The sequence below is a fragment of the Amaranthus tricolor genome, chromosome 7, assembly GCF_026212465.1.
Source record: "Amaranthus tricolor cultivar Red isolate AtriRed21 chromosome 7, ASM2621246v1, whole genome shotgun sequence".
Classification (NCBI taxonomy): Eukaryota; Viridiplantae; Streptophyta; class Magnoliopsida; order Caryophyllales; family Amaranthaceae; genus Amaranthus; species Amaranthus tricolor.
Window position 1 is genome coordinate 26,151,347 of NC_080053.1, and position 17,103 is coordinate 26,168,449.

Genomic DNA, 17,103 nt, shown 5'->3' on the forward strand with positions numbered 1-17,103 from the left:
AAAAATCCAAGACCATAGATTCTTGACGATTTATATAAGTAAACTTATTTATTTTTTACTCGATCTCGATGGTGGTTTTAAGCATGTACAAGGTGTCTGTAACACCCCTGTCCCTCGAACCGCTGGTGACTACTCATGGAGACAATAGACTGGCCCCACAGACCAACACAATTCTTTCCAGCGCACTTTGGCTTCACTTGTGCGCGCCTAGGAAAACATTCCATGAGGTCACCCATCCTAAGATTACTGTTCTTACCAAATGGTCTACTATGAAAAGAAGGTACACCTTATTGATATGATTAGTCTATTAATCATTTTTCAAAGCTAAATCTGGGGTATCACACTTACCCCCACTTAGGAATACAACGTCCTCGTTGGGTCGTAGTTTCAGGATCTTTTCCCCTTCTAGGTGCACTGAATACACAATCATCCACGGTCGTAGGGTCGCTCTGAGACTCTTTGTAACACCCCGACCCTCGGACCGCTGGTGACTACTCATGGAGACTGTAGACTGCCCCACAGACCAACACAAGTCTTTCCAGCGCACTTTGGCCTCACTCGTATGCCCCGGAAAAACATCCCAAGATGTCACCCATTCTAAGATTACTCCTCACCAAGCACGCTTAACTGTGGAGTTCTTAGGAAATAATCTCCCATGAAAAGAAGATGCACCTTATTGATATGAGTAGTCTATCAATCATTTTTCAAAGCTAAATTCGAGGTATCATAGTGTCTGAGTGTATATGACCTCCTAAAGTTTAGGAGCATCAAATATTAATTGACATTAATTTATATTGCTTTTACTTTAGTCTCAAAATTATTATTTTATATTGCTTTTACTTTAGTCTCAAAGTTTAGGAGCCTCCTAAAATTAATCAATAGGTGAGATTATTAAGAAAAATCATGAAAAATTTAGATTATTCTAAATAAATTTTCCTAATTTTTATCATAAAATAATACTTATTCATAAAGTTATAATGATAAGGAAATATATTTCAAAATCTTTTATAATGATAAGGAAATATATTTCAAAATCTTGTCCCGTTAAGTTGATCCAAAATTCGGCCAAATTAAAAATTAGAAATAATTGTTAGAGTATATAATATATGGTGAGGCCTCAATCATAAACTTAAGCTTATGGTTGAATTGATTTCTTAATATGGTAATAATAGTATTAGAAGCTAGTGTAACAAGAGGTCACATGTTTGACTCTTAACTAGCCCTCATTTAAAGTAAAATTTTTAACGTTATGTTTAAGGAGGATATATGCTACATGCACACTTCTAGCCTTAAGACCTTTCGTATAAAGGAGTGGTCTTAACCATAAGATTAAGTTTTTAGTTAAATTGATCGAACTAAAATGCTCTAACGTCTTAATTTAAACATGTCTTAATTTAAACCTGCACAATTAACCGTTTAGACGGAACAAGCTAAAGTACACACTTGTCAGCTGGTCAGTTCACGGTTTGAATTGAATGGAGGGGCAAACAAAGATGCAAAAGAGTAACCACAGCTGAGACATGCACTCACTTATATTTCATGCAACCGCACATTTGGCTTCTTCTATTTCTTTTCTACTTTTCCTATTTTACCCTCACCTAAACATTTACTTGCTCGTAGAGCTGTTCAAAACAAACCCGATCCGAAAATCCGACCCGGAATCGAAAATTATCCGACCCGAAAAATGTAAGTTTTTTAGGTTTACCGAACCGCAATTACCCGAACCGATACTTCACTCGAACCGTTTGATAACCGAAAATGGCAAAATCGAACTCGAACTGCAACCGAATTTTATAACCGACATATAAATCTTAACCGATGTTACCCGAACTGAACAGTGATCGACCCGAGTCAAATCCGACCCGAATTATGCACGTAACCGAATGTAACCTGACTAAAACCGATTAAGATCAAACTGTTTTTAACCCGAACTGATACAAACCCGATCGATTATTAATCGAACTGTTTTTAACCCGAACTGATACAAACCCGAACCGATTGTAAATCGAACTGTTATAAATCCGAATCAAATTTTCACCTAATTTTAGCAAATTAAGTCCAATTTCAGTTTTCTAATAATACGAAAAAAGGAAGAACACAAGTTCTATACAGAAGAGATTGCATACAGTATATATATATATATATATATATATATATATATATATATATATATATATATATATATATATATATATATATATATATATATATATATATAAACTAATTGAAATAAACTGATCTGCCTATTAGGGCTGGCAAAAGCCAACCCGACCTGCTAACCTGATCTGAAACCGACTCAAAATTAGTGGGTTTGAGTTTAGATTTTTGACCCAATTAATTAAATGGGTCAACCCGACCTGATCTGTTTATTAAATGGGTTAGGTTCAGGTTGAATATTTAAACCCGAAAAAAACTTGTTTAACCCATTTATTAAATTTAGGAAAATTTACCCAGAATAATCCAACCTATTCACGATTTTCCTACAATAATCCCAACTATCGATTAACCATGAATAATCCCAACTATTGACTCACTTAACCTTTGCTGTTGTTGCTCTTGTTTTTACCGGTGCAACAGGTAATTTTCTGGCATTTAGTCAATAGTTGGGATTATTGTAGGAAAATCGTAAATAGGTTGGATTATTCTGGGTAAATTTTCCATTTTTTTAAATATTTATCTTTTTTTTTATATTCAAAATGACTTGCTACAATAGGTAGCAGGTCACCCGGGTGTACCCAAGGCAAAGACCCTCCTAAGTTCGGATTATTCATGGTTAATCGATAGTTGGGATTATTGTAGGAAAATCGTGAATAGGTTGGATTATTCTGGGTAAATTTTCCTTAAATTTAAGACGGATCAACATTTGCCAAATATTTCGTAAAACTAAGATAATACCAATTACCATGTATTGAGGGATTTGTCAGCTGAAGATGACTTTCAATAAGAAAGAAAGTTGTCCCACATCGGCTAAGGGATTTGTCAGCTGAAGATGACTTTCAATAACAAAGGAAGTTGTCCCACATCGGCTATGAAAGATACTAATAAAAGAAAAATCCTTTAAATCACTTCCACAGATCTCATACCAACTTACGCAGCCACGCCGTGAGCACAAAGCGAACTATTCTTTCGCCTTTTACTAAAGAATACCGTGTACTCGCTGCATTAAGTGGCATACGTTTATTTTTGGAGGAAGCCTTTAATTAAGGTTAAATGGGTCAAATGACCTGAAATGAATTTAATGACCTAAAAAAAAAGTATAAATGGGTCATTAGAAGGTTGATCCGATTTGCTACAGATCAGGTCGGGGTTTCAATTTTTGACCCATTAATTAAATGGGTCAGGTTCAGGTTAAGGGTTTATTGATCCATTTATATATGATCCGAACCTGAAAATGACCCAACCCGACCTGTTTGACACCCCTATCTGCTATATCTGATAAAACAATCGGTAATTATTTTTTGTAAGTAAATGAGCATACATCATTAAAAACCTGACTATTAACTTATTTCGATATTGACCCGATCAATAGTTATCCGTAACCGATAACTACTCGAAAACTAAAGCTCGAACCCGATCTGTACCCGAAAAAACCGAACCAATTAGTAATCGATGACAATCCGAGACCGATTGACACTCGACACGAACTTCAACCGACACCGAACTGATGCTAACTCGATAGATTGAATAACCGATCTCTAACCGAACCGTGACTAACCGACTCGACCCGAGTGTGACCCGTTGTAACACACAGCCGAAAAATAACCGATCCGAAATGCAACCGAACCGAATAACACCCGTCCGAAACCGACCCGATCAACCGAATGAACACCTCTACTTGCTCGGTATCGCTCATTTAGCATCACTTGTAATTTTGGCCGGTTTAACCTGACATTGTTTTATTTTTGGATCATCAATTTCTTTTAATCTCATGCATACTTTCTCTTAACTTCATCCATACAATTAATTTCTCGATGATCTCTTCGAGATTTGTTTTCTTGATCCCACTCATTTAGCATTATCTGCAATTTTGGTCCGTTCAACCCAATTCCCATCTTCGATCATTTTGATTTTTTGACAATGATCACCACCTTTTTTATGATATACGTATTTTTCTTTTTATTTCATCCACAATCAATTTCTCGATCTCTTTGTTTCTTTCCAAATAATAAGGTAGGTTTTGAAGATGTTCAACATGTTCGATCGTATAAGGCTTCAGAAAATAGGAGCATCAATATTAAATTACATAATATAAGTTAACAATTTAAAGATACAAAATTAATTTAAAAAATATCATAATTTTTAAAATTACGCATTGCCTTCTTTTAATCTTGATTCAAAGGGACGGAGTACTATTTTAGATACCACCAACAAACAAAAAAGAATATTCAATTCACCGTTGTGTATTCAAATGACAATTTTACCCTTTTCTTATGGACCTTGAAAATGGCATTTTCCCAAAAAAAACTCCAACTTGTATGTACTACAACAATGGAGAGTCAATGAAGTTTTCATGCTAGCTTGTTAATGGTAATAATAATTATACGAACCCATGATTTTGGCTTACTTTTAGAATCTTCATTCATTTCATCATGCACCTAAGCTTGGTACAATAATTAGTTGGATTATTGTTGCACACAACTAATTTCTAATTTTGTATTGCCCTTAATTGTTTCAAAATATGGCTAATTACAAAGCTTAAAAATGAATTTTGAGTCCACGTTCATAATATGAAAACAATAATAATAATAATAATAATAATAATAATAATAATAATATATTTTAAAGTGTATATTAAGAAAAAAAGTAAAAAATAAAAACATTATATAATATGTGATTTGGTGATAAATTCTAAATAAAGACCAGCTGTTAAAAAAAAGGACAAACTATCAAGTCAAGTAGATATGAATTGCTCATCGTTTTCCAAAGAATTAGCTTTATTTTCCTTGTTAGTCTCTCGAATTAAACTTGTATTATTTCTATTTTTGGACGACCCAACTTCTTATCTTTTTTTTATTTTCATACTTACACTTTAATCACATCCGTACATATTTATCTTACTTTTCTATAAAATATTTAGTATTAATTTTTACCACTTTTATTCATTTCTTTAATTTTTACCTGTTTATATTTAAAGCTATTTCTTTGAGACCGAGACAGACAAACAGGAGAGTAGATGCCATCGTACACGTGATAGGATTCTTTGAAGGGTCACCTGGAGTTCATATTATTTTTGCCTTTAAATATTCCAATTTTTCTGGTAAAAAGTTGCACAAACCTCGAAATTCAGATCTCTAAAAATGCATATTGTAATTATTAATTATAATTATCTGAATGCCACAAATAAATTATTGTCTTAAATCTTAATTAAAGTTAATTAAATACTACTTCATATTAATCATAAAGCATGCAACCATGATTATCCATCCTTAATCTTGATTTACATCTCAAGGACGACGTCAAAGGAAGAGATAGATCCAGGTAACATTGCTAGCTACCCTTTTTCATTCTAGGTCTGTTCTACTCATTTTGTATCATTTTAATTGAAAAAGCTTTCAAATCGTAATTCTAAATGATGCAAAATGATTGAAACGTAAATTGTTCAATAAGAGTTCATACTTAACAACTTTTTAAAAATAATTCTACATCTGTTCCATTTATTTTGCATCATTTAAGTAGAAGAGGTTTCAAATCGTAATTCTGAATGATCCAAAAAAATTAAATTATTTTCGACAATTTTTTCAATTTAGTGTTGATATTTGCAAAGAATAGAAACAAAAGAGAACATAAAGAAGAGAAGTTGGATATTTATTATGGGAATGTAAAACGGGCGGAGTCTACGATGTTTGAGAATACGGCTGAGCATCCTTTTAATTAAGGACCTTTTTTGAGCTTCTTTTGGTTAATAGTTATTATTATAATATGTCAAAATAGTTTTTTTATTCGGGATATGCTAGATCTCTATCGAGCAATGGAATAAATTTTTTTCGTAGGCGGTGGGAATCAAATTCTTTAGGATGAGTGAAAAAAAAGACCTAAATTATTAAACTAATTTATGATTTTTCAACTTATCATAATTGGATTGATTTTAAGTGGTTGAGATTTGATTCAACATAATAAATTAGTTATTATTTTGATTTTATTACTATTAAATATCAAAAAATACAAATATCATTTAAATTTTTGTTTGGGTATTCAAAATAAATTTAATTAATAGTTTGCAAAAATATATTTTCAATTCTTGTCCGTCTTGCAATAAGATCACTCCGATGACCTTAAAACATGTGGAGGGCCTGAAGGTATTACGAAAATCTGCTCCGACACTCAGGTCACGAAAGTATAAAACGGCAACCTAGGTAGCTGAGGATATGAATATAAAACCACTAGATCAACTCATAATTTTATTAAGAGTAATATGTGAACTTAAAATCATAGGATAATTGTATAAAGTAAGTTGAGGATATGAAAATTTATTGAAGTACTTAATTACATAACATTAAGAATAGATGTACATGATGAATTTGCCATAACAATCTTATAATAAAAACTTTGAACAACAAAACAATATGAATCTGTAAACAATATTCGTCTTATTCTCTACCAAATCAAAAATCTAATTAATGGGTTGTGATCGACGACCTCATTTATTCGTAAAACGTGGCAATCTAATGCAGGGCGGAGTAAAAATTGAGAATGCTTCATTTTTTTTTTCTCAAATTTGGATTTTAAAATCAAGTAATTAGGCTAATAATATACTAATAATTTTTTATACCCCTTTATTTTGGATATTTATCCTTCATAATTTTTAATTGGCTTTTAAAGTTCACTCTTTAGTTGTGATGGTTCTTTTTAATGCTTTTTGGTGGGTATCGCCGAATTTAATTGTGATGAATATACCTAGTAGGATAATTGGTGTAGTGGTACTTACAGGTTTATACCTATGTGGGTAATGGATAGACGTGAATACGAGAATCTAACATGCAACAATAGTGGACGACATAAAAAATTTTAGGTCTGTATGGAAATGAGGTAGAAGCGTCACACCCACTACACCTGGGGCTAGCCCTATAAAGGGGGCTAAAGGAGCCTGTGCTTCGGGTCCATCCAAAAAATTTCAGCAGCATCTACCTTGAAATTGGACGCACCAAAAGAAAATAAACACACACTAAAACATAATCAAGAAGAGGCAACATCTGCCATGTAACAAAATATCACAGTGGAATGTTCATCGCCTAATCTTCTATTGACATGCTAAGTATGGATCGTGGTTCCAAAGTAAACACTTGAGTTTGAAAAAAGAAAAAGAACGATAACTATTTAAATCATACAAACCACAAAAACAACGCAACGGAGATAACTTATACAAAAAGGAGGACATGTGCTTCAAACTCATAACATAAACAACCCGAATGAAAATATACTACAAGTAAAGTCAAAATAATAAGATTATTGCACACTTCAACACTCTCAATCATTCCCCACGTATGCAATGCATAGAAGCAATTTTTTTGCCATATAATCTCCTATAGTTTGATTTTTAACATGTTTGGTATATATTATAGGGAAACACCCTCAAAAGTTGGTATTATTTATGGTTAATCAAAGGTTGATATTACTATGAGAAAATAAGCAAAAGGATGTATTATTCTTGGTAATTTTTCGTATGTTTATTGACAATCTTACCTATTTTTCAAAAAATCCAAGACCATAGATTCTTGACGATTTATATAAGTAAACTTATTTATTTTTTACTCGATCTCGATGGTGGTTTTAAGCATGTACAAGGTGTCTGTAACACCCCTGTCCCTCGAACCGCTGGTGACTACTCATGGAGACAATAGACTGGCCCCACAGACCAACACAATTCTTTCCAGCGCACTTTGGCTTCACTTGTGCGCGCCTAGGAAAACATTCCATGAGGTCACCCATCCTAAGATTACTGTTCTTACCAAATGGTCTACTATGAAAAGAAGGTACACCTTATTGATATGATTAGTCTATTAATCATTTTTCAAAGCTAAATCTGGGGTATCACACTTACCCCCACTTAGGAATACAACGTCCTCGTTGGGTCGTAGTTTCAGGATCTTTTCCCCTTCTAGGTGCACTGAATACACAATCATCCACGGTCGTAGGGTCGCTCTGAGACTCTTTGTAACACCCCGACCCTCGGACCGCTGGTGACTACTCATGGAGACTGTAGACTGCCCCACAGACCAACACAAGTCTTTCCAGCGCACTTTGGCCTCACTCGTATGCCCCGGAAAAACATCCCAAGATGTCACCCATTCTAAGATTACTCCTCACCAAGCACGCTTAACTGTGGAGTTCTTAGGAAATAATCTCCCATGAAAAGAAGATGCACCTTATTGATATGAGTAGTCTATCAATCATTTTTCAAAGCTAAATTCGAGGTATCATAGTGTCTGAGTGTATATGACCTCCTAAAGTTTAGGAGCATCAAATATTAATTGACATTAATTTATATTGCTTTTACTTTAGTCTCAAAATTATTATTTTATATTGCTTTTACTTTAGTCTCAAAGTTTAGGAGCCTCCTAAAATTAATCAATAGGTGAGATTATTAAGAAAAATCATGAAAAATTTAGATTATTCTAAATAAATTTTCCTAATTTTTATCATAAAATAATACTTATTCATAAAGTTATAATGATAAGGAAATATATTTCAAAATCTTTTATAATGATAAGGAAATATATTTCAAAATCTTGTCCCGTTAAGTTGATCCAAAATTCGGCCAAATTAAAAATTAGAAATAATTGTTAGAGTATATAATATATGGTGAGGCCTCAATCATAAACTTAAGCTTATGGTTGAATTGATTTCTTAATATGGTAATAATAGTATTAGAAGCTAGTGTAACAAGAGGTCACATGTTTGACTCTTAACTAGCCCTCATTTAAAGTAAAATTTTTAACGTTATGTTTAAGGAGGATATATGCTACATGCACACTTCTAGCCTTAAGACCTTTCGTATAAAGGAGTGGTCTTAACCATAAGATTAAGTTTTTAGTTAAATTGATCGAACTAAAATGCTCTAACGTCTTAATTTAAACATGTCTTAATTTAAACCTGCACAATTAACCGTTTAGACGGAACAAGCTAAAGTACACACTTGTCAGCTGGTCAGTTCACGGTTTGAATTGAATGGAGGGGCAAACAAAGATGCAAAAGAGTAACCACAGCTGAGACATGCACTCACTTATATTTCATGCAACCGCACATTTGGCTTCTTTTATTTCTTTTCTACTTTTCCTATTTTACCCTCACCTAAACATTTACTTGCTCGGTATAGCTCATTTAGCATCACTTGTAATTTTGGCCCGTTTAACCTGACATCGTTTTATTTTTGGATCATCAATTTCTTTTAATCTCATGCATACTTTCTCTTAACTTCATCTATACAATTAATCTCTCGATGATTTCTTCGAGATTTGTTTCCTTGATCCCACTCATTTAGCATTATCCGCAACTTTGGTCCGTTCAACCCAATTCCCATCTTAGATCATTTTGATTTTTTGACAATGGTCACCACCTTTTTTATCATATACATATTTTCTTTTTATTTCATCCACAATCAATTTCTCGATCTCTTTATTTCTTACCAAATAATAAGGTAGGTTTTGAAGATATTCAACATGTTCGATCGTATAGAGCTTCAAGAAAATAGGAGCCTCAATATTAAATTACATAGTATAAGTTAACTATTTAAAGATACAAAATTTTTTTGAAAAATATCATAATTTTTAAAATTACACATTGCTTTCTTTTAATCTTGATTCAGAGGGACGAAGTACTATTTTAGATACCACTAACAAACAAAAAAGAATATTCAATTCACCGTTGTGTATTCAAATGACAAGTTTACCCTTTTCTTATGGACCTTGAAAATGGCATTTTCCCAACAAAACTCCAACTTGAATCTACGACAACAATGGACATGCTAGCTTGTTAATGGTAATAATAATTATACGAACCCATGATTTTGGTGATAAGTTCTAAATAAAGACCAGCTGTTAGAAAAAAGGACAAACTATCAAGTCAAGTAGATATGAATTGCTCACCGTTTTCCAAAGAATTAGCGTTTTTTTCCTTGTTAGTTTCTCCAATTGAACTTGTATTATTTCTATTTTTGGACGATCCAACTTCGTATCTTTTTTTTATTTTCATACTTACACTTTAATCACATCCGTACATATTTATCTTACTTTTCTATAAAATATTTAGTATTATTTTTTACCACTTTTATTCATTTTTTAATTTTTACCTGTTTATATTTAAAGCTATTTCTTTGAGACCGAGACAGAAAAACAGGAGAGTAGATGCCATCGTACACGTGACAGGATTCTTTGAAGGGTCACCTGGAGTTCATATTATTTTTGCCTTTAAATATTCCAATTTTTCTGGTAAAAAGTTGCACAAACCTCGAAATTCAGATCTCTAAAAATGCATATTGTAATTATTAATTATAATTATCTGAATGCCACTAAAAAATTATTGTCTTAAATCTTAATTAAAGTTAATTAAATACTACTTCATATTAATCATAAAGCATGCAACCATGATTATCCATCCTTAATCTTGATTTACATCTCAAGGACGACGTCAAAGGAAGAGATAGATCCAGGTAACATTGCTAGCTACCCTTTTTCATTCTAGGTCTGTTCTACTCATTTTGTATCATTTTAATTGAAAGAGCTTTCAAATCGTAATTCTAAATGATGCAAAATGATTGGAACGTAAACTGTTCAATAAGAGTTCATACTTAACAACTTTTTAAAATTAATTCTACATCTGTTTCATTTATTTTGCATCATTTAAGTAGAAGAGGTTTCAAATCGTAATTCTGAATGATCCAAAAAAATTAAATTATTTTCGACAATTTTTTCAATTTAGTGTTGATATTTGCAAAGAATAGAAACAAAAGAGAACATAAAGAAGAGAAGTTGGATATTGATTATGGGAATGTAAAACGGGCGGAGTCTACGATGTTTGAGAATACGGCTGAGCATCCTTTTAATTAAGGACCTTTTTTGAGCTTCTTTTGGTTAATAGTTATTATTATAATATGTCAAAATAGTTTTTTTATTCGGGATATGCTAGATCTCTATCGAGCAATGGAATAAATTTTTTTCGTAGGCAGTGGGAATCAAATTCTTTAGGAAGAGTGAAAAAAAAGACCTAAATTATTAAACTAATTTATGATTTTTCAACTTAACATAATTAGATTGATTTTGAGTGGTTGTGATTTGATTCTAACATAATAAATTAGTTATTATTTTGATTTTATTACTATTTAATATCAACAAATACAAATATCATTTAAATTTTTGTTTGGGTATTCAAAATGAATTTAATTAATAGTTTGCAAAAATATATTTTCAATTCTTGTCCGTCTTGCAATAAGATCACTCTGATGACCTTAAAACCTGTGGAGGGCCTGAAGGTATTACGAAAATCTGCTTCGACACTCAGGTCAACGAAAGTATAAAACGGTACCCTAAGTAGCTGAGGATATGAATATAAAACCACTAGGTCAACTCATAATTTTATTAAGAGTAATATGTGAACTTAAAATCATAGGATAATTGTATAAAGTAAGTTGAGGATATGAAAATTTATTGAAGTACTTAATTACATAACATTAAGAATAGATGTACATGATGAATTTGCCATAACAATCTTATAATAAAAACTTTGAACAACAAAACAATATGAATCTGTAAACAATATTCGTCTTATTCTCTACCAAATCAAAAATCTAATTAATGGGTTGTGATGGACGACCTCATTTATTCGTAAATCGTGACAATCTAATGCGGGGCGGAGTAAAAATTGAGAATGCTCGATTTTTTTTTTCTCAAATTTGGATTTTAAAATCAAGTAATTAGGCTAATAATATACTAATAATTTTTTGTACCCCTTTATTTTGGATATTTATCCTTCATAATTTTTAATTGGCTTTTAAAGTTCACTCTTTAGTTGTGACGGTTCTTTTTAATGCTTTTTGGTGAGTATCGCTGAATTTAATTGTGATGAATATACCTGATAGGATAATTGGTGTAGTGGTACTTACAGGAATATACCTATGTGGGTAATGGATAGACGTGAATACGAGAATCTAACATGCAACAATAGTGGACGACATAAAAAATTTTAGGTCTGTATGGATATGAGGTAGAAGCGTCACACCCACTACACCTGGGGCTAGCCCTATAAAGGGGGGCTAGAGGAGCCTGTGCTTCGGGTCCATCCAAAATATTTTAAAAACAACACTTTAATATTTAATAGATTGGGGCCTATAATTAATGTTTCGCCCCTGGCCTCTCAAATCTGAGACCGGCCGTGACTACACCCAATTTATCATGCTATATATGTGCTTAATTCCAAAGAGTATTAATGCACCTATCATTGTAACAAACCAACTACTAACAAGAGGAACTATTAGTTGTGTAATTATGAAAGAAATCTACTTTGTCCATATTCTTATAAAATGTCTCTTCTAGTAGGTGGCTAAAGTTTGAGTAGGTGGCTAAAGTTTGAGTAGGCATCCATGGCATGCTCGAATATACCGACTTCCCACATTGCAAGAGGCATTCTAGGGGAGAATTATAGTCTTCGACGATCATCCTCCGCGGATGAGTTGTGTAAACAAGCCACCATGAGAAGATCGTACTCAGACAACCACCTTTTATCACCCTCAACTCGACTTTTAGCCACTTCTTCGGTTATGCACAACCGCTCTTTTGCTGTTTTCTCTAACCGACTTTCTACTTCCACTAGTACCTCTACACTTCCACAATTGTCCGATTTTGAGTGTGATAATGAGAATGAGAACGAGGATAAGGATGGTGTAAAGGCAATTGATGAAATGGAAGATCGAGAACAGATGAAAAGAGCGAATTGGGTCGAGAGGCTATTAGAGCTAAGAACACAATGGAAGGGTCGAAAAGAAAAGGAATTCGATTGTAGGGAAGATGATTGTAGCAGTGAGGGTGGTTGTGAAGCTGACTATGGAGAGATTGAAGATAAAGTAAGATTTGATTTGAAAACATTCTCAAAGTTGCTTGTTCATGTGCCTTGGACGGATGCCAATAGGTTCTCTAAGTTGGCTTATCTTTGTAACAAAGCTTACACAATTTCAAAAATTAAGGTAAGAATTAGTATTTTTTAGTATACATCTGGGCGTCTTTCTCGAGCTGAGGGACTCTTTGGCCGCATACTCTTTTATGGGTATGAGTTGCAGTCTTCCATCTCTCCCCAGTCTGATCATTATTTCTATGAGCAAGAAACACTGGGTACAAAAACGATATATGTTTGAGATAGTGCTAAGATTGCAACGCGCGACCTTGCTTGCGAGTTGCGACCAGGCTGCTGGTGCACTTTGTGTTCCATTTTTTTCTGTTTCGCTGAAATTGTTCATGAATATGACATGTAGGCTCAAGACTTAGAGAGAAACCATGGTTTGAAGTTCGTAACATCGTCTTTGGAGAAGAAAGCGAAAATCATAGCACTAAACGCTAAATTAGCGAGCGACTCAACTCAACTACGAGAAGATGACTTGGAAATTCTGCCCCATAGACGACACTCAGTTAGCTCTACTGTTGCCTATGAAATTGCTGCATCAGCGGCTTGTCATGTTCAAAACCGCGCTAAAATCAAAATTCATACCGGTACATATGGAGATACCCTTTATCTGAAACAATATGAAGTGTGTCCGGTAGCTAGAGGTTGTAACTCGGAGGTGGCAGCACAAATGGCTGCAACGACAATGACATCAGTAGTCGCTGCCAAGGAGCGAGAGAAGCAAGCGGCAGCAAAAGAGCTCCAATCACTACATTCCTCGCCTTGTGAGTGGTTCATTTGTGACGAACCAAGAACAAGCACCCGCTTCTTTGTAATCCAGGTAAAACTATGCCTTCTTATTGGTATTATATCGTACAAGTGCACGACATCAGTATTAGTTACTAAATGTTATCGACTTATCGCTAATGATTTCATACGAGATTTTGTGGGTAATTCTTGCAGGGATCAGAATCATTAGCGTCTTGGCAAACGAATCTGTTTTTCGAGCCTACGAAATTTGAGGTACATACAACTTGGACTTAACTAGCTTATCAGCACGAGCACAATTCATTGGCGATGTTTTAATAATCGTTAGAACGCTTTTAACAAAACAGGAAACAGACGCACTTGTTCATCGGGGAATTTATGAAGCAGCGAAGGGAATATACGAGCAATTCATGCCCGAAATCCAAAATCACTTGGATTGTTACGGGGAAGATGCGAAATTTCAATTTACGGGTCATTCACTAGGGGGTAGTCTATCATTACTAGTCCATTTGATGCTGATGGCTAGAAGAGTTGTCAAGTCATCCGTTCTGCCTGTGGTTACATTTGGTTCGCCTTTCGTGTTTTGTGGAGGTGAAAAAATAATCGAGCAATTAGAATTAAACAAAAGCGTAGTCCAGAACGTGATTATGCATCGGGATGTTGTTCCTAGAGCGTTCTCATGTAGCTACCCTAGACAAGTTGAACAGATTCTCAAGCGCTTGAACAACTCTTTCAAATCACACCCATGTCTAAACAAACATGTAAGTCTTTATCCTTTAATCTTTTGGAGTTTAATAGCTAACCACCCTAGCGACATGTAGGGTATATTTGGGAGTGGCTGTTGGTTGGTTTGATCAGCCGAAAGTATCATGATCGTCTGCTAAAGATTAACGCCAAAGTGTGTTTAAAGGCAACGCCAATGAAAAACTACTTAGTTTTTCGTTTTGGCGTAAAAGTCAGTTTTTCAAATGACTTAAAATACTTTTTTACTATTTGAATAACTAAAACCAAAGAGTCAAGCAAAAAAGCTAAAAGTCAATGAAAAAAATACTTACTGCCCGTTTGACTTATTGGTTTTGGATCAAAAACTAGCTTTTTTAGCCGACTTAAAACCCTTTTTTGAATCGTTTGGCCAACTAAAAAGGCAAAAGGCAACGAAAAAGCCAGATACCAAACACACCCGTAACATTAGTTGCAAACTATATTAATTTTACCAATCAAATATCATCTAAAAAAAAGAAAAGTTTCAAAGCACAAAACAATATCTCACATTCTCACTTAGTTGCATTTGCATGCTATACAGAAACTATTGTACTCTCCAATGGGCCAAGTATTTATTCTTCAACCAGACGAACAAGTGTCGCCATCGCATCCGTTACTTCCAGAAGGATGTGCCCTATATACGTTCAGCAAGACTGAACCAGCCTTGGTAGCAACAGCTTTAAGGGCGTTCTTGAATACTCCACATCCTCTCGAAATTCTAAGTGATCGTAAAGCTTATGGCTCAGAAGGAACTATTCACAGAGATCACGACTCGAAAAACTATATAAAAGCGGTGAATGGAGTGATGCAGCAACATATGAATATAGCTTTTCGGAAAGTTCCTAAGGAGAGACATATGAAATGGCCTTTGATGGCCTTTTATTTGGAGGGTACATCAACCATGAAGGAGGTGGTGACTAGTGCTTGATCGATTATTGTTGTTACCTTGTATAAACCATGTGTAAATTTTAGAACTGAGGTTTGTTGAAGGGTCGACTTCAAATAAAAGACAAAACACAAAAAGAACGAAATCGAGAGGGAGAAAGGAGTGACAAACACATATATGATATATGTATACACTTTGTAAGTGTTAGAAGTAATGCTTTCTTGTACATACAACATGTAAATGAATTCTGTTCCAAAAACGAATATTTAATTTGTTTACTAGATGGATTGAATTTGAACTATCAAAATTTTGAGATAGAATGATATCATGATCAACATAGTTTACAACCAAAGCATAGCAGCGATTAGTGGCGGATTTAGGATTTAGAGTTCTAAGAACACTAACAAATGGAAAAAAACTTTAACAACATTTTCCAACAATTTTGGCAGATTTATTTATAAAATTAACAACTAAAATATTTTCTATTTACAATAATTTCAAGTCAAGCAAATGTAATATAAAAATAAACACACAAATCAGCATAATGTTCCATAATCGTGAAATTAAATATTAAAATTTTCAAATACTAATAATATGAATAATAAAGTTGAAGCATTTTCTTATAAAGAATAATAGATTAAAAGGTAGAAAAAATAATAAAATTAAGTTTTTTCTAAAAGGAATAATAAGTTAAATATCAAAAGATAATAATTTAATATCTAAAATCCAAAGGATATAATTTAATATCTAAATTAATATCCATCTTAATATTCAAAATAACATAAAAAAATATTTTAATTACAAAAATTAATATTTTTAATATCATGAATTTTTAAGCAGGCTTTGGGCCATCACTAGAAGTGTTCATTCGGGTGATCGGGTCGGTTTCGGACGGGTGTCATTCGGTTCGATTGCATTTCGGATCGGTTATTTTTCGGCTGTGTGTTACAACGGTCACACTCCGGTCGAGTCGGTTAGTCACGGTTCGGTTGGAGATCGGTTATTCAAGCTATCAGGTTAGCATCAGTTCGGTGTCGGTTGAAGTTCGTGTCGAGTGTCAATCGGTCTCGGGTTGTCATCGATTACTAATTGGTTCGGTTTTGTCGGGTACAGATCGGGTTCGAGTTTTTTTTAAAAGCAAAATTCAGCTACGTATTACTAATTACTATCGATCGAATCAATATCAAATTAAATTGTTAGTTAATTTTTAATTGATGACAAAATTCCCTTTATTTAAAGCAAAATAGTTAAAATGCAAATCAATTAGTAATCATTATTACTTTGTTACTTTTACTTGTTTGACCGGAAATTAAAATTATAAAGTTCTATCCATATTCATCTAATTCGATTAAAAGTAGTTAAATAAACATTGACCATTGATTATTAACTCTAAATATAGGAAACCATGTATTTATAAAATTTAATTTATTAAAATATCTAACACTTTATTAGATTAACAAATAAGATGATTGAATATGAGTCTATCATACTTCTATGTTAAAAATTGGTTCAAGTTTACAGCAGTTCGATCTAAAATTCGTTCAGCTTAAGTCGGTTTTAGCTGGATAGAATTCGGTTTCGAGCATGATTCGGGTCGGTCATTA

The 17,103-nt window shown here is 33.4% G+C and overlaps 1 protein-coding gene and 1 non-coding gene across 2 annotated transcripts; both read left to right on the forward strand.

Moving 5' to 3' along the window:
- The first annotated feature begins 3,093 nt into the window (after positions 1-3,093).
- Positions 3,094-3,209, forward strand: LOC130819592 (U5 spliceosomal RNA). The gene has a single exon (XR_009044632.1). It is a non-coding gene; the product is annotated as a U5 spliceosomal RNA (small nuclear RNA).
- Positions 3,210-12,521: 9,312 nt separating this feature from the next.
- On the forward strand, positions 12,522-15,720 carry LOC130817738 (phospholipase A1 PLIP1, chloroplastic). The gene is made up of 5 exons (XM_057683597.1): positions 12,522-13,171; positions 13,457-13,924; positions 14,047-14,106; positions 14,199-14,612; positions 15,155-15,720. The coding sequence occupies exons 1-5, from the start codon at positions 12,572-12,574 to the stop codon at positions 15,539-15,541; spliced, it is 1,929 nt and encodes a 642-aa protein (XP_057539580.1). The 5' UTR covers positions 12,522-12,571; the 3' UTR covers positions 15,542-15,720.
- The last annotated feature ends 1,383 nt before the right edge of the window (positions 15,721-17,103 follow it).